Here is an 18518-nt window from a genome sequence, read left to right as displayed (position 1 = left end):
TGATCCTTCGTTTCATTAGAGGCTGAAAGTGGTGATTATTTTTCTGTCATTTCTTCTGCATTTATTAGCTGGAGTTTGTCTATGAAGAATAATTTTCCCTCATAAACTATTTGGATAACTTATGATGCAATTTGTACAGAAAGGGACAGGATAAATGGTTGTTTCTTCCTTGTTATTATTTCTAAAATAATTAGTGTCCTAGCAACTTCCAAAGGTGACCAGTGATTTTTTTTTTAGTATCCCTTTTGAACTCAGAGTTTTAAAGATGAATCCATTGCACACTTTTGTTTTTGTTTTTCCAAATTGTCCTGTCTTTGGTGAATGAAAACTCCTTCAAGTTGCTCTGGGCTCCTTAGACTCAACCCCAGTAGCCTTTGATAACGGCCTTGTTTTTCAGTATAGTAGAATGTCCCAAGTTTGTCTTATACATTTCATGCCCCAGACCTTGAGTTACTCACTTCTCTAAGCAGTATGGCTTCTTTTAGTGGGAAATAGTATTTAAAGACCACATTACATCCTGGGACCGTCATCGCTTACTGAGCTTTCATTGCTTCTAGGGTCTTTCAGTAGGAAGGTTATTTAAAAGGAGAAAATAATCATAAGCTGGAACTTATATTTGCAATTTAAATTTAAGATTATAGTATTTCTTAATATAAGAACTTTTATGGTTTTATTTTTTTAAATGTTGAAATGCTTGATTCCTAACAATATTGATATTGCTACTTGTTTTTAAAATATTATTACTAATATTATGACAATAAGGCTACTATCCAGTGAGCAGTCAAAAATCATGTTTTAAGGTTGTTTAGAATAATTGTTTTCTCTTTGTAGTTATGACACCAACTTGATATACAGCACGGTTTACTTGTTTCACTTTTCAACCTTTAAGGATTGAATTTTTTTTAATGTTTTAAAATATATTTTAACAGCTTTATTGAGATATAATAATTCACATTCAATTCAGGATGCAATTTATCCATTTAAAGTGTACATACAATCCACAGTTTTTAGTATACTCACACACATGTGCAATTATCACCACAGTCAGTTGTAAACATTTTCATTTCAAAAAGAAATCCCGTACCTTTTAGTTACCATTCCTCTATCCCTTCATTCCTCCCAGACCTTTGCGATGGCTAATATGCTTTCTCTCTATAGAGATGGTCCTGCTCTGGTCACTTGATGTGAATGCACTCACACAATATGTATTTTTGTGTGTGTGTGACTGGCTCATTTTAATTAACAAAATGTTTTTGAGGTTTTTCCAAGTCTCTGTGATCCAAGGGAGTGCTTCAGTCTCACCCTCAGTTATGGGATTTTCACAAAAGTATCTTGTCTATGAATAATTGCTGTTAATAGTTGGTCTTTTTGTGAGTGGGACTGAAGTTGACAACTACCTATTCTACCATGTTGGTGATATCACACTTCCTATTTATAATAATTATGTATATTGTATGTGATTTATTGTTAGCCTTTATTTAGTATGTCATCTTTACATTTTCTAAAATTACTTTTGGTATTTAGGACATTAATCTTTATGTTCAGCAGTTTTCTTTGTATGTAAACCCTTTTTAGTGCCTATATTTTTATTTATTGCTGTATAACAAATTACCCCAGATTAATAGGTTAAAACATATTTGTTTTCCCAGTTTCTGTAGGTCGGGAATCTAGAAGATGCTTAGTTAGGTGACTCCTACTTAGGGTCTCTCATGCATCTCCAGTCAAGCTGTTGGCCCAGACTGCAGTCATTTCAAGGCTCAACTGGGGCTGGCAACTCTGCCTTCATTCCCATGGTTGTTGGCAGGCTTGAGAAGATTCACTGCCAAGCCCACTCATGTCATTGCTGGCAGGCCTTGGTTCCTCACCACATGAGCCTCTCTATAGGTTTCATCAGCGTCCTTACAGTGTAGTAACTGGTGATCTGAGAGAGAGCCAGACAGGGCCCAAGATGGAATCAGTTCTCTTTATAACTGATCTCACACGTGGCATCCATCACTTGCGCTGCTTTATATTTGTTAGAATACCTAAGTACAGCCCACACGCAAGGGGAGAAGGATTATATAAGTACCTGAGTGCTTAGAAACAGGTATCATTGACTGCTATCATAGGGGCTTTCTAACATAAAACCCTTAATTCTTTTTTACTCTAAAATGGTTTGATTCCTACCTCTTATACAACCATTAATACTTTTAATCTACTTTGTGGCTTTGTTTTCTTAATTTTCATTTAAAATTGTGTCCTTTTGGTTTGATGAGCCCATTCTCTAGTGTATTCTTCAGGAAGGGAACATGTTTATAATATTGCCTGGGCTTTCCCATGTTCAAAACTCCTTTTCTGTAGCCTTGATGATGGAAGGCGAGCTTGGTTGCTTGTAAAATCTCTGGTTCAGGCTTTTTAAAGTTTTTGGAAAATATTCCTCCTCTGTTTTCCCATTTCATGGATTGCTTCTACAAAGTGTAATGATATCTAGTTCTCTTGCTTTCATACATTATTTTGACTTTTTGTCTGGATGCTAATTTTAAAAATTCTTTAAAGTCTAGTAGTTCTTCTAAGAAATGACTCAGAGTTGTTCATTTTGGGTCAGTCTTCCTGGGTAGCCACCAATCCCTTTTGCTTGTTTTTTTATGGAAAATTTTCTTGGATTATAGTTTTAAATATTAGTTCTTCTCCTCCAGTACTTTATTTTTCTTCTTCATTGGCTCCAGTTATAGCGTGTTAGAACTTCTTTGGCTGTTTTCTATTTCAACCATCTTTTTTACCTGATTGTTTTTCTTATTTTAAAATTTCATATTCATTTCTTTGGGTGTTTTATTGCTTTATTTCATTTCATTTATTTCATTTTCATTCATATCTATTTTCCTTTATGCACTGCTTTCCCTTCCAGTTTGGTCTGGTAATGCCTTACTGTCTTTTGAACTTTTAATGATTTTAAGGTTTTGTTATTTGATGTTATATCAAGCATTTCTCCCCCACAGGGTTAAATCCCTACTTAGTCATAAGTGAAAGTGTGAAAGTCATTCAGTTGTGTCCGACTCTTTGCGACCCCATGGACTGACTATACAGTCCATGGAATTCTCCAGGCCAGAATACTGGAGTAGGTAGCCTTTCCCTTCTCCAGGGGATCTTTCCAACCCAGGGGTCGAACCCAGGTCTCCTGTATTGCAGGCAGGTCTTTACCAGCTGAGCCACAAGAGAAGCCCCTACTTAGTCATAAATGGATTCCCAGAGTTGCAAATGTCCTGGTGAAGTATAAGGAAATATATTTAATGGGGAAATGTCATATTTCTTTGATTTGGAGGTATTGGGTGGCTGATTAATGCCTTATTTATTACTATAAACTTCAGAACATTTTCAGAAACGTCTTCCCCATATCATCTCATGCTGCCTTTTTCAATTCTCTGCCAGCTGTGAAGGCCTGAAGCCTTATATTTATTCTGTTTGAAGGGTGTCATGAGAGAGAATTGTCAAATAAGCAGATAAAGTGGCAAACTTATGAAGTATATTTATTGAGCAGCTTTTGTTTATCTGGGGAAGATAAAAGTACCAAAATGTAAGAGTTGCTTGTGTTTTCATGTCTTCCCTGAGCTTAGTCCCGAATCACTTGTTTTGTCTAAAAGGGATCCCAGAGTTTGGGATAAGGCTAACTCTAGACTGGCTCATGGAATAGACTTCTACAGTTGAGGCATTGGTTCCAAGTACTGGATGTATTTTTGAAGATCAGTCTTTTCTAAACCTTCCTGTATTTGAAAAAGCTTTAAAAAATGTGACCTATATTCAGAAATTAACTGCATTTGTTCTAAAACTTTTTTTTTTTCCATTTTTAGGTAAACAGAGGAAATAGCTAAAAATGACAAGTAGAAGTATTGAGGAGTCCATGGGGGCTGTTCATATGGGGTTAGTCAGAACACTTAAAGGATTCCAAAGCAAGATTTTACCACCCCTGAGTCCAAAGGTGGTTGCAGAAGATGAAGTAAATCAAATGGTAATGTATCAGAGCATTTCAGAGTAAAGCATCTCCTCTGAGAGGAGAAGTATCTCTCAGACAAAGTATGTTTCTCCTCTGGAGAATGACAATGGCTGCCTGGCATTCTCAGAATATCAAACAGAATATCAAATAGTCTCAGTTTAGTTCACATGGTAGCTTGCTACAGAGCATAGATACCTTTTAAAGCCTGGGAAGTTTGAAATTACATCCATCAAAGTAGAGGCTTAGATTGCTTATGTTAATCAGCTGAAGTAAGACTACACAGACAAAGCAATGAATAGTAGCTGGTCTTGGGTCAGCCCTTGCTGGGTTATTTAAATGATAGGTGACATTTTTTCTGTTAAGATTAGAAAGTGTTAAAGCATTTTATGTTCTTGTTTGGGTAAGTGGATGTGACTGGCTATTGTATCTGATGATCAGCTGAGAGCTCTTTGGAAACAAGATATGAATGTGCTCTTATGATTTCTAAAAAGTTCATACTCATTCCTAAGCTGCGCAGTCACCCTTCCCAGATCCTTTACATTTTGTTAGACTTCTCTTTAACCAGGTATAGCGTGATAAACACCCAAAAGCTTTGCTTGCATGTTGTAACTTCAGTTGAGAAATAGAAATATCTCAGACTCTTTAGCTCTGAAGCCCTTAAGTGATTTTAGAAACCTAGGGTTTTATGCTCTTCTGAGCATAACTGTTAAGCTCACTGGACATGCTCCTGTGCAGTTTATTGCCCTTCCTCTCCCCAACCCCATGTTCTTTTGTGTGATTCCTTTAAAATCACAAGGAAACGGCAACCATATGTCATTTCAAATTATTGTGCAGAAAGCTCAGAAGTGCATGGGTCCTTCACTTGTTTGTATTATTTAGTTATTTTAAATGTTTTATAAGGGAACTTAACGGCATTCCAGAATTATCCTGAAAGCTATAAATACAAATTATTCATTACTGGCACTTAGAAAAAACACTTTTTCAGTATTACCACTTATGAATCTTCAGCTCCTGTTGTTTTCAATTCTAGCTGACACCCTCGGAGTTTCTGAAGGAAATGTCCCTTACCACAGAGCAGAGACTGGCCAACACCCGTGTGATGTGCCGACCGCAGATCATTGAACTTTTAGATATGAGGGAAACAACACATCAAAAGGTAGCTGCTTTCTGTTGTATTTGTGTATAAAAGTAGATCCTGGAATAATATGACTGTTCTAAAACAGTAAGAACTATGCAGCACTTATTGTTCATGGGCTAACTAATCCCTTATTGGATTTGTTTTATATATTCTTTTTCTACCTCTGTTGATGTTGGTATCTATAATTTGATACCAAGAATTGCAGAGTATAAATAACCTTTGATTAGTCACATTTCTTCCTTAGCTACTTCTGAACACTATGGTTTACAGAGTAAGAGTAATCCTGAGAGTTATATTAGTCAAGCCCAGTTAGGTTATCTTTCTAGAAAAAGAAGTCCCTGCTTAACTGAGTTGTCATTAGTAGAAAGGAAGAAGGAGAAATTGTTTATTAAAACAGGCATTTTTGTCTGTTCTGGCTCATTTCCAATAATAAATACATCCTTTTAGTCTGTAAAGAATAGCTATTTTGATGTTTCTGTATTTGAATGTAAACCATGTAGTCCAGGCTTTAGGAACATGTTTTTAGAGTGGGTCTTATTTCCTACTTTTAATTTCTTGAATTATATGCTTCAGTTTTTATGCACAAATTATGGTATGAGCCTCCCTTAGGTGAACTCCTGGAGATTAGCCCACCTCTCAAAGGGTTCCTGGCTCTTCCTGAGGGTTTTTCAGAGTGATTTCCCTCAAGAGGAGTGATTGCCTCAGGCTGTTTCGCTTTCCTTGGCATGCCATTGCCTCTCCTGTCTAGGATATGCATACAATTTACTCTTTTTCTGAGCAATGCCAGCTTTAGTTATTCATAGCTTCGTCTTTTTCCCACAGCCACCCTCTAACTTCAAGGGCAGGGAACACAGCTTCGTCCAAAGCTAGTTCATCTTGATTAAGGGCTATCTGCTTCTTTCCCAGAGCATAACTGAAACCAGACTGTGTGTATTGCTGTGTGTGTTACTGTTTGTGTATGTGTTTTAATGTATTTTGACTGAGGCTCTTAGTGTACCACATCTCATCTTCTTTCTTCTATCTTCTGTTAACTCAGTCAGTTATTTTTTACTTTATTTTCCTGAGTTTCGTTTGTTTCTTATTTAGATGAGAGTCATACCCTTCTCAGGAGAAGGCAATGGCACCCCACTCCAGTGCTCTTGCCTGGAAAATCCCATGGACGGAGCAGCCTGGGAGGCTGCAGTCCATGGGGTTGCTAAGAGTTGGACATGACTGAGCAACTTCACTTTCACTTTTCACTTTCATGCATTGGAGAAGGAAATGGCAACCCACTCCAGTGTTCTTGCCTGGAGAATCCCAGGGACGGCGGAGCCTGGCGGGCTGCCATCTATGGGGTCTCACAGAGTCGGACACGACTGAAGTGACTTAGCAGCAGCAGCATACCCTTCTCATTTCCTCAAGAAGAGATTATGGAAACTGTATTTCCTTTATTTTATATCTTTGACAATAATTGCTTATTGCCTTTAGAGGTGAACTGTAGACTTGTTGGATGTACAATTCTTGGGCCACCTGTTTTCCCTATAAGAACTTTGCAGGCATTTTCTTTACTACCTTCTGGTTTTAAATGACGAATATTGAGGAAAAAGTGAAAGTGAAAGTTGCTCAGTCGTGTCCGACTCTTTGCAACCCCATAGACCTAGTCCATGGATTTCTCCAGGCCAGAATACTAGAGTGGGTAGCCTTTCCTTTCTGCAGGGGATCTTCCCAAACCAGAGATCAAACCCGGGTCTCCCACACTGGGGGCAGATTCTTTACCAGCTGAGCCACAAAGGAAGCCCAAAAATACTGGAGTGGGTAGCCTATCCCTTCTCCAGTGGATCTTCCTGACCCAGGAATCAAACCATGGTCTCCTGCATTGCAGGTGGATTCTTTACCAGCTGAGCTATAATATTAACTTGTTTGCTCAAAGATTGTTTATTCTTATTTGATATCCAGTGATTTTATTAGGGAGGCTTCCCAGGTGGCGCTAGTGGTAAAGAACCTGCCCGCCAGTGCAGGAGACGTAAGAGATGTGGGTTCAATCCCTGAGTCAGGAAGATCCCCTAAAGGAGAAGATGACAACTCACTCCAGTGTTCTTGCCTGGGAAATCCCAAGGAGAGAGGAACCTGGTGGGTTATGGTCCACCATTGGGTCGCACAGAGTCAAACTTAGCATGCATGCGGCATGCACAACGTTATTAGGATGTGACTAAATTTTTCCTAAAATATTATATCTGTTTTATTTTTGCTAGAAAGCTTTTCTTGGGTTATCAAGTAGTCATGCCTTTTTTTTTTCTTTAGAAATATCAGTTGTGAAGATGTTGTATCTTCTTTGCCCTTCTACAACTTGTATTTCCTCTCCAATCCATTTTAAACTTTGTTCATTCCCATTTCATTGTAATTACACTTTGTCAGCATCCTCTGTATCCCTTACTTTGAGGTGTGTGTATGTCTTAAAATTCATTCTTAAGCTTGATCAGTTCAACACAGTTGGGTTGTCTCACAGCATTTTACATAGTTAGTGTCTTTTTTGTACCTTTTAATTCACTTTTGTCTCAGATATCATATCACACTCCTTTGGCTTTCTTCCTACTTCACTGGTTGCTTTTTTATTATTTTATTTGCTGGCTCTTTCTCCTTTTGCTAATCACTAAACATTGGAGCTCCCCAGCACTTGCTCTTTAAACTTCTTTCTCTTCTGCACTCAATCCTGAGGTGGCCCCTTCTAGGAACGAGGTTTTAAATTTCACCTTTTAAATGATTACTTTCTTTTTTTTTATTTATTTTTATTAGTTGGAGGCTAATTACTTTGCAATATTGTAGTGGTTTTTTAAATGATTACTTTCATAATTTTATCTCCTACTGTGGTCTAGCCCCGGAACTCTGGATCGTATATTCAGCTCAGTGTATGATTGGCAGCTCAAACTTAAAATCTTTAAGATCTAATCTTTGCATTACATTCTTTCCCTAAAGACATGATCTCTCCTCCCTTCACCATGTAATACCTCCACTGATCTGTTTTCCCAGGCCAAAAACCTTGGTGTTATCTCTGATGCCTCTGTTTTTCTCACATCTTATGTGAAATCCAACAAGGGCTGGTAATCACAAATACATCTCTATAATCACACCACTTCTCACCACCTCTACCACCACCATCCTGTTCAACCCATCATCATCTAGACTCCTAAAATAGCTTCCCTGTTTCCCTCTGATCACCCCATTATCAGTTCTCCACAAAGAAGAGTGATTTTTTAAAATGTAAACTAGAACATGTTGCTTCCATATTGAAAACTACCGAGGAGCTTCCTGTTACCCTCATAATGATAAAGTCCTGCATCATCTGATTCTGCATCCTTCGTAGTCTTTTCCTTTGTCTCTTCCCCAGCTCATTCTCCTCTAACTGCACCTCCTTTTGCTGCTTTTGAAACACTCAAAGATAATTCTTACCCTAGGGTCTTTGCACTTGTTATTCCTTCTAACTGGAATGCTGTTTTCTCAGATCTTTGCATGACTTACTTCAATTCAAATCATTTCCATAGAGAGGCCATCCCTTGACTGCCTATCCCCATTCACTCCGTCTCCTTTTCCTGCTTTGGCTTTCTTTATAGCTTTAACACTGCCAGACCTTGTTTTATGTATTTTTATTTTTTATCCATTTCCTCAAGAATTTTAGCTTCATGAGGCAATGATTTTATTGGCTTTGTTCACTACTGTATGTTCAACATATGGAAAGCATTAGAAATTCAATTAGCATTTATTGAATTAGTGCTTTAATTTTTCATCGCTTTTGATTGCTTAATCTTCCCTGAACTCTTGAATATTTGCTTTGTGCGCTCTGATTTTTTTTCCAATATGTTCTTTGAGCTTATGATGAAGTGGTATAGTTAAGATTCTTATTATTTTCATGGCAACCAGAAAAGTGAATATTCATTTGACATTTTCTTTGCTTCCCTTTTTTTGGTGAGTGTTTTTGTATAGATCCTGGCTTATTTGTCATTGTGATTATTATTATCACTCATCTTTGAAATAAAGAAGGGAATTCTTCCTGGACTTGCTGTTTTCAGGTAGTTATTGTTGAGGCAGGGCTGGTAGTGTTGCAGTCCAATAAGAATTCTCCATGATTCTAGGGGCAGCTCTTTATGAAAGAGGATTGTATGTGTGTGCTTATTTGGAAGGGGGATGAGAAGAAGGGAGGAGTTGTGACAGAATTGTGTTAGCCTTTTCTTCCCCCCAGAGTTTCTCAGCTATGAGTCTTCTAGCCTGTCTAAATGATGGGCTCTTCCTATAAATATGCATATTAATGTATTTTCCATACACCTGTCGTGGTTCAGTGTGGATTTTCTTTTTCTTTCTTTTAAAATAAAGTGATTCTGTATTTCTTCCCACTAGGGAAGTCCATAGAGTTTCTTTAGTTTCTCTCAATAATGGTTTGTAGATTTTCCAGATAAAGGTCTTACACATCTTTCATTGGATTTATTCCTATGCATTTTATGTTTTAGAATGTGGTTTTCAATGGTATTGTTTATAAATTTCATTTCCTAAATGTTCATTGCTAGTACAAAGAAATATAAGTGATTTATGTTGACCTTTTATTCAGTGACCTTGATAAGTCACTTATCAATTCTAATTGATAGGTTATTTTGAATTTTTTAAAATTAATTGATTGTAATTGGAGGATAATTACTTTACAATATTGTGATGGTTCTTTGTCTTACATCAACATGGATCAGCCACAGGTATGCGTGTGTCCCCTCATCCTGGACCCCCTCCCACCTCCCGCACCACGCGCTCTCTGGGGTGTCCCAGAGCACCAGCTCTGGGTGCCCTGCTTCATGCACTGGAGTCGTACTGGTCATCTGTTTTACGTGCGATAATGTATATGTTTCAGTGCTGTTCTCTCAGTTCACCCCGCCCTCGTCTTCTCCCACCGAAGCCTAAAGTCTGTTCTCTACGTCTGTGTCTCCTTTGCTGCCCTGCATGTAGGACCATCAGTACCATCTTTCTAAATTCCACATGTGTGCATTAATTTACAGTGTTTGTCAATCTGTTACTCCTTTTAAGGTGCTTCCTTGGTTCTTATGTTAATAATCATAGGTATGTGTAGTAATTTCTTATCTTTTCCAGTCATTTCTGCTGCTTTGTGATTATATGATTAATTTATTCTTTCAATTGTAGTTTCCAGGAATTGACCTGGATCAGGCATTATTCCAGCCCTTTCCATCAGAAATCATATTTCAGAACTATACTCCCTGTGAAGTCTATGAGGTTCCACTGGTTTTGAGGAACAATGACACAGTGAGTATGTTTTCTGGGATGGCTGTACCTTTTATGGATATATAAGAAGGGATTAGATAGAATGGGATCCTGTAAGATCTTAGATAAGCTCTTTAATTTGATAGACCTAGGAAAATAGATGAAGACATGCCCTTTGATGATGAGCTTAATGAAGTTAGGACTATACTGGTTGGTTTGTTGCTAAATGCTCAGTCCCAGGGCAGTACCCAGTAAATGGTAAACTCCCACCATGTGCACTAAGTATTCTGTTGAATAAAGGATTAGCTAGATGAGTGTCATGGAGTTCTCACCAGTGACCATTTGGGCTAGGTTTTCATTTAAGACAGTGCCATTACTATTCATGTTTACATACTCCACATTAGAACCACTGTTTCCCACTATTATAGCCACAAATTCTAGCTGTAATAAAGGAGGGAAATTAAGTGAACTCTCTGCAAGAATTAAAGGCAAATGGGAAGACTTGCAGTTATATTCACTGCAGTAGCTCATTAAAGGAATCCGTGATGCCTTTCAGAGAAGGTATCAAGTCTACTCATATGAATTGCAGTTGTTGAGCCAATGCGTTTAGATTATGCAAATTATTAAAAAAAAAAACTTCAAAAAAGAAGTTCCCATTTTCTCTTTTCCAGCTCCCCGCTTCTACCTCAGATAGCCTTCAGAATCTGTCTCCATATAGATTTGGATGGCTTCTTGAACTCTCTGTTCCTTATTTCTTTGTGGTTGCAACTGAGGATTTCTTCTCCATCATAATGCCTTTTCCCTTCAGAGATAAATTAGGGTTTATTTCATGAAAGAGTATTAAATGACTGAAGATTTTCTTGTCATATAACAGTGATGAAAGAAAGAATAATGCAGAATGTCAGCCTGAAGCACAGTTAAGCATGAAAAGTAATCAGATAGGAAGGAAGGCATTAGAGAGATGCTAAATACCAGGTGACAGAGTGCCTGATAAACTATGGATGGAGGTTCATGACATTGTACAGGAGACAGGGATCAAGACCATCACCATGGAAAGGAAATGCAAAAAGGCAAAATGGTTGTCTGAGGAGGCCTTACAAATAGCTGTGAAAAGAGGAGAAGTGAAAAGCAAAGGAGAAAAGGAAAGATATTCCCATTTGAATGCAGAGTTCCAAAGAATAGCAAGGAGAGATAAGAAAGCCTTCCCTAGCGATCATTGCAAAGAAATAGAGGAATAGGAAAGACGAGAGAGCTCTTCAAAGACAAAGATCTTCTCTTCTTCTCTTTAAGAAAATTAGAGATACCAAGGGAACATTTCATGTAAAGATGGGTTCGATAAAGGGCAGAAATGGTATGAACCTACCAGAAGCAGAAGATATTAAGAAGAGGTGGCAAGAATACACAGAAGAACTGTACAAAAAAGATTTTCACAACCCAGATAATCACGATGGTGTGGTCACTCACCTAGAGCCAGACATCCTGGATTGTGAAGTTAAGTGGGCCTTAGAAAGCATCACTACGAACAAAGCTGGTGAAGGTGATGAAATTTCAGTTGAGCTATTTCAGATCCTGAAAGATGATGCTGTGAAAGTGCTGCACTCAATATGCCAGCAAATTTGGAAGAGTCAGCAGTGGCCACAGGACTGGAAAAGGTCAGTTTTCATTCCAATCCCAAAGAAAGCCAATGCCAAAGAAAGTTCAAACTACCGCACAATTGCACTCATCTCACACGCTAGTAAAGTAATGCTCAAAATTCTCCAATTCAGGCTTCAGCAATATGTGAACCGTGAACTTCCAGATGTTCAAGCTGGATTTAGAAAGGTAGAGGAACCAGAGATCAAATTGCCAACATCCACTGGATCATTGAAAAAGCAAGAAAGTTCTAGAAAAACATTTATTTCTGCTTTATTGACTATGCCAAAGCCTTTGACTGTGTGGATCACAATAAACTGTGGAAAATTGTTCAAGAGATGGGAATACCAGACCACCTGACCTGCCTCTTGAGAAACCTGTATGTAGGTCAGGAAGCAACAGTTAGAATTGGACATGGAACAACAGACTGGTTCCAAATAGGAAACGGAGTATGTCAAGGCTGTATATTGTCACCCTGCTTGTTTAACTTATATGCAGAGTACATCATGAGAAACACTGGGCTGGATGAAGCCCAAGCTGGAATCAAGATTGCCGGGAGAAATATCAAGAACCTCAGATATGCAGATGACACCACCCTTATGGCAGAAAGTGAAGAGAAACTAAAAAGCCTCTTGATCAAAGTGAAAGAGGAGAGCGAAAAAGTAGGCTTAAAGCTCAACATTCAGAAAACTAAGATCATGGCATCTGGTCCCATCACTTCATGGGAAATAGATGGGGAGACAGTGGAAACAGTGGCTGACTTTATTTGGGGGGCTCCAAAATCACTGCAGATGGTGATTACAGCCATGAAATTAAAAGACGTTTACTCCTTGGAAGGAAAGTTATGACCAACCTAGATAGCATATTAAAAAGCAGAGACATTACTTTGCCAACAAAGTTCTGTCTAGTCAAGGCTATGGTTTTTCCAGAAGTCATGTATGGATGTGAGAGTTGGACTGTGAAGAAAGCTGTGCGCTGAAAAATGGATGCTTTTTGAATTGAGAAGACTCTTGAGAGTCCCTTGGACTGCAAGGAGATCCAACCAGTCCATCCTAAAGGAGATCAGTCCTGGGTGTTCATTGGAAGGACTGATGCTAAAGCTGAATCTCCAGTACTTTGACCACCTCATGTGAAGTGCTGACTTATTGGAAAAGACCCTGATGCTGGGAGGGATTGGGGGCAGGAGGAAAAGGGGACAACAGAGGATGAGATGGCTGGATGGCATCACCAACTCGATGGATATGAGTTTGAGTAAACTCTGGGAGTTGGTGATGGACAGGGAGGCCTGGTGTGCTGTGATTCTTGGGGTCGCAAAGAGTCAGACACGACTGAGTGACTGAGCTGAACTGAACTGAAATATCAGGTGTTAATGACAAGTAGAAATACTTATAGGAGACTTAGAACATTGAGACAAAAATTCTAGCTATAATAAAAGTGGGAAATTAAGTGAAGACTATGCAAGAATTCAAAGCAAATGAGAAGACTTGCAGTTATATTTACTACAGTAACTGATTAAAGCAATCAGTGATGCCTTTCAGAGATCAATGAGGTTATTTAGTGACAGCAAAGTCAGACTTTAGAAGATGGAAATTTAGTTCTTCACTGCAGGAGAGTTAGCAAGAGAAGCTCATGGGATGGAAGCTAAAGGGTAGGCAGAGAGAAGAAAAAGAACCTGAGATGTTTATAATCAGGTTCGTATATCTCAAGAAGAGATCAGTTACATAGGGCTGCCAACCAGTTTAGTGTCTTATTTTGAGTTCTCTTTTTCCGTTTCTCCACTACTTTTTGACTCTTGTTCAAGCTTTTTTAGCCTATCAAAGGCAGAGAGGACCTAGAACAAAAGTTGCTCCTCCCTGGCCATCAACAAGAAATGATTGCCAGTGGGTGTATGCGAGCATGTCAAGAATAAGAGTGCTAGCCTTTTCTACCAAAGGACACTCAGTTCTTGTGGATAAAACCCACACCTCTTGGTCAGATGCTATTGGAGTATTGGACCCCATGATAAGAAGGTCTTCATCCAAGGAAGTTCAGCTGCCAACAAGCAGACAGGTTCTCTAGGCCAGGCAGGCTTGTTCTTGGTGAGTTAATCCCGGGACCCTTGTACGAGGTGGCTGATGTAAGCCTGCTTCTCTACTTCCTATTTCATGAAGGAACCACTGAGATAAATTTAGGACACTGAAAAATGCTCTCTGTGTCACTCACCTTTTGCTTCCTCACTGGCTTGGAATGCCAAAGACAGAGCCTGTTTGGTTGTTATTCTTCTATCTCCTGAACACACAAGTTGAAAGTAAGCCATGAACACTCTACAAGCCACAACACAATTCACTTGGGATACAATTATAAGCACCCAGACTCCAGAGTCAGATGAATCTGGGATCAGATTCCAGGCGGGCACTCTCCTAGCTGTAGACTTTGGGCAAGTCACTTCACTTCTCCAAGCTATGGGGATAATAATTGCACCCATTTCAATAGGTTGTTTGGAATATTAAATGAAATAATGGATGTAAAGTATTCAGCTCAGTGCCTGTCATTAGTAAGCACTAAAGCAGTGTTAGTATTGTTACCAGTGTTGCTGTTGCTTTCCTTTCTAGTTTTTAATCCACAGTTATGATCTTACTACAAGTATTCCCAACAAGCTTATATGATATCATTCAACACATCACGAATGCCACTGAACTTTTCTCTTAATAGCAAAGCCAGTTCTATTCCTATCAGATAGGCACACATCTCTTTCTTACCTCCCCAGTCTCTAGTCTTAAGATCTGTCTGAATTCTCTCTGCATTTCTTCTTCCCTTCCACATCTGGGCTCCAGCATGAGAGGCTGTGGGGTTTCTTATTTCCTCATTTTCCACCTGAGACTCCTAGGACAGACTTAGCTATAGTTAACTTTCTTCTGCTGCCTTTAAATCTTTTTTTTTTTTCCTTTAAAAAAAAAAAATCCTCTCCTATTCCTGTGTCCCTAGAACCTCTACCTCTGAACCACACCTCTTCTCACAGTTACATTTCCTTTATTGCTGGGGGCTCTCCAAAATAGGTGTATGTGCTCTGGGTGAGGCAAGCAGGGCAGAAGAATAAGACTTTAAAAGGATGGAATTGTTTGAACCTGCTCCGAGACTGGCCTTGGGGATATTCTACCTCCCTCTATGTTCTTGCTTCACAGTAGTGTTGGGTAGGGCAATCCTGTAGGGAAGGGAGGTAGAGTTAGTCCAGGATTTGATTCTGAACACCATTGCTTCGAAAAGCTGTAACTCTTAGGGCAAGTGTCTGTTTCCTCATCTGAAGAATGAATTGTAATGAAGCTCAAAGGTTATTGCGAGGATCAAGTGGTGCCTCATGTACAGTGGGTGAGCCACAGCAGGAGTGCAGTGTGATTTCTTCTCCCAGAGCAGTTCTCAGGTGTTAAAAAGCCCAGTGCAGCTCCCCAATGTAGGTGGGGTTTTAGACGGTAAAGCAGTTAGTTTTCAAAAATAGTCACATTTAAATAATAAAACAAAAATTTTCAATAACAGTGCCCATTATTGGGTTTTTTCTTGCAGATTCCAAGGATGGTGAAAGTTGTTGAGGAAAGTTCACCTTACTTTAAAGTAATCAGCCCCAAAGGTATCAGCCACAAAGTCGCTCCAGGAGTGCCATCCGTGTTCCGAATCCTCTTTACTCCAGAGGAAAACAAGGTAACAGCAGTGCTGGCAAGACAGTGGTTGAATGCTTGTCCTGGCAGTTTGCAACTCAGAGCATTCACGGAGGTGGTGGTGGGGGCTAGTTGTGTTGTCGATGGTGTTGGCGTCACTGATGGTGTTACTGGTGGTGGTGGTGGGAGGAATGGTCAGGGTGGGTGAGAGGAGGGGTGGGGCACCCCTGGGAACAGGAAAGGACTGCCAAACAGTGATGAGGGCTTACATGAGCTGCAGCTAGCCAGACTGTGAAGAAGAGTAGCCTTCTGGATGCTTCGCTGGCACCTACCTCAGCATATTTATGTTGGACTGTGCAGCTGGAGAGACACCAAAAAGGGAAAGATGTGGTCTGGGTGTAGTGAGCTGAGACTAAGGGTAGAGATCATGGCTTCTTGGAAGTTTGGGATCCTAGTTAGTTACATTGTCCCTTCCCACCTTGTAACTAGTTTAGGAAAGAGACCTAAGATTCAAATGCTGATCACAGTATCGGTCTCACTAATGGCAAAGAATGTGACTGGGGCTTGAGGCCCAGAGAAGGCCTCCTTCTGCTCCCTAGTGACGGTGGATAACCAGTCCTTGGGGAAGGGCTCATCTCATCAGTAGCTCCGCCCAAGAGCAAGTGGGGCAGCTAGAGCCGAAAGCATAGGCCCACCCTGTCTTCTTACCCCTGTCTGCACAGAGCCTGCGTCCAAACAGAAGCCATTTCCTCACAGCAACACCACAGCCATCAGGCATCTAGCCCATTTTCAGGCTCTCTCTCCTCAGGTGTGTAAATTCCAGTTACTTCTGGAAGGAAGAACTAGCTTGAGGGACAGAGGGAGGGTGGCTTCTTCCCACTCCTTCTCCAAGAGTGCAAGATTGTGGGTTGAGTTTTCCTCTGTAAGGGGCAAAGTGGGGACTTGTGTGGAAGAGAAAAGGATTTTGCCAGCATGACTGAAGGAACAAGGACAAAACAAAACAACACACCAAGGCTAAAGTAGGCATAACAAAATGTCACTTTATATGTGATGTTAATAGTGTGTATGCTTATCTGTATTGTGCTATTACACGTGGAATCAGAAGAACGTAATGGAGATAGTGAACTAGCTTTGAATCCCCTCTTCTCTATCACTAATACTTTCTAGCTGCTGTAAATGTCATTAGCGGTGTTCCTGCTGCTGTTGCTACTGTTTCTGCTTTTCTAGAGAGCAGGGATAGAGGATTTAATGTGATCTGCCAAGTATGGACCACTGAAGTGAGTGGTTAGAAATTTCATTATATAATACTGCTGTTATTATTTTTCCACTTTGTGGTATTACTGTTCATTTCTTGGATTGTGTTTATGAACTTTTAATTTTGTTTGGGGTGTTACTGGAATAAACAAAAAGATAAATAGCTCCAGAAGTAGTGCTTTTTGCTGTATGTTATTGAAGTCCTGATTTTTTTTTTCCTCCAGGTTCTATATCTGAATATTATCTGTGAAGAGAATGGTTGGATTTAGTTTGGGGTCAAATTCCTACTGTCATTTTATTATAAAAACTGGCTATAGTAAGCCTTTGTGCAGCTTGAAATATAAAGCTTGCTGGATTCGAGGGGTTGGCTTTCCTTAATTTTTTTTCTGTGCTGGAGAAAAAAAAAGTCTTCTGTTGAATAAGTGTTATTCTACCTGTAGGCAGTCTGACTGAGAAAGAGATACACAGAACTTTCTGAAGAGGCGGAATATGCTGTGTCATCATAGGTGTGTGGGTTCCATGGATGAATTCATTTGTCAAAGTTGTACACTCAGTATTTATGCTTTCTAAATACCTAAATTTTACCTTAAAAACTTAAAAATGTAATAATAGCAATAGAAAGGTGAATGGATAGAGGTACAGATGAAGCCAGAAGAACAGAACGTTAGTTACTGTTGAATCTGGATGATGAGTACATGGGGTTTGTTCTACTCTTCTGTTTTATTTATAAATGTCTTAAATTTCCCCTCATCAAAAACTGAAAGCAAAGGGAGAGATTTTTAGAACTACTTATCTATACAGCAAATAATATATTTTAAGTGAGTTTGTACCTGCTTTATAAACATGAAATGCCAGCATTCCCACTGAGGATTACTCCATGGCTGTGTTTTGTGGCTGCTTATCTTACTCCTACCTTTTTTTATTCCCTCTTACCATTCCATTTCACCAACATTTCCTGTGGTCTGTTGGGAAACCCCTAATTAAAAATAAATCAGTTAAATGTTTCTTTAGTATTTCTTCCTAGTATTTGAAAGTTATCAAGGGTTACATGCATGTGTGAGAGGAGACAGGCTGAGAGTAATGGCTGACTATGAGAAATTTATACCATTTTCAGTACATTAGGATTTTGTGTTGGATTGGGCTCTAAGCTGTGAAATAATTGACATAATATGTGTTTCTGAGGACATAGTGGTTTCTCCTTTTACTGACTGTCTAGCACTAATGGTGGGTATTTGGGGAAGCACCTGCTGCTAGTTTTGGTCCCCATTTTTCCACAAAGATCCTGCCATCCTGCACCATCACCAGGGCCCCATTGCAGTAGGTTTTCTGGTCATCTGGGCATCTACATTCACTCTTAACTGTTGGAACACAGAACAACCAGCTAGGGTTAGTCCTGCTGTCTTCAGTGCTGATCCAGAATGTAGCAAAGCAGTAGCACGACCAGATTTATTTTAGGAGGAATAAAAGTCAATCTTTTCACTGTGTCACTTTCTCCACTTGGCCAAATTGATAGCCAAAGTGTATATGTGTTTTTCCTCCTACCCCCTGCTGATCTGAACACACTTCATTCTCATTTACCCTCCTCACATCTGGAGGGTGAGATATGTAAATTGCAGCATGCCACAGTTTAATAAGCCAGTCCTCTTTCAATTGAATTTTCAGCCCC

The 18518-nt window shown here is 39.4% G+C and overlaps 1 protein-coding gene across 2 annotated transcripts in view; it reads left to right on the top strand.

The window, feature by feature from the left end:
- HYDIN (HYDIN axonemal central pair apparatus protein) overlaps positions 1-18518 on the top strand; it is a 346758-nt gene that overhangs the window by 26891 nt on the left and 301349 nt on the right. For both annotated transcript variants that reach the window (XM_070451030.1, XM_070451031.1), the window contains exons 2-5: positions 3825-3982; positions 4998-5123; positions 10260-10379; positions 15507-15641. In XM_070451030.1, the coding sequence (XP_070307131.1) occupies positions 3848-3982; positions 4998-5123; positions 10260-10379; positions 15507-15641 (516 nt within the window). In that variant the 5' untranslated portion in view covers positions 3825-3847. The remainder of the gene's footprint in view (positions 1-3824; positions 3983-4997; positions 5124-10259; positions 10380-15506; positions 15642-18518) is intronic.

Source organism: Odocoileus virginianus, chromosome 20 (genome assembly GCF_023699985.2).
Source record: "Odocoileus virginianus isolate 20LAN1187 ecotype Illinois chromosome 20, Ovbor_1.2, whole genome shotgun sequence".
Taxonomy (NCBI): domain Eukaryota; kingdom Metazoa; phylum Chordata; class Mammalia; order Artiodactyla; family Cervidae; genus Odocoileus; species Odocoileus virginianus.
Note: the sequence above shows the minus strand (reverse complement) of the source record. Positions and strands in the feature narration are given on the sequence as shown.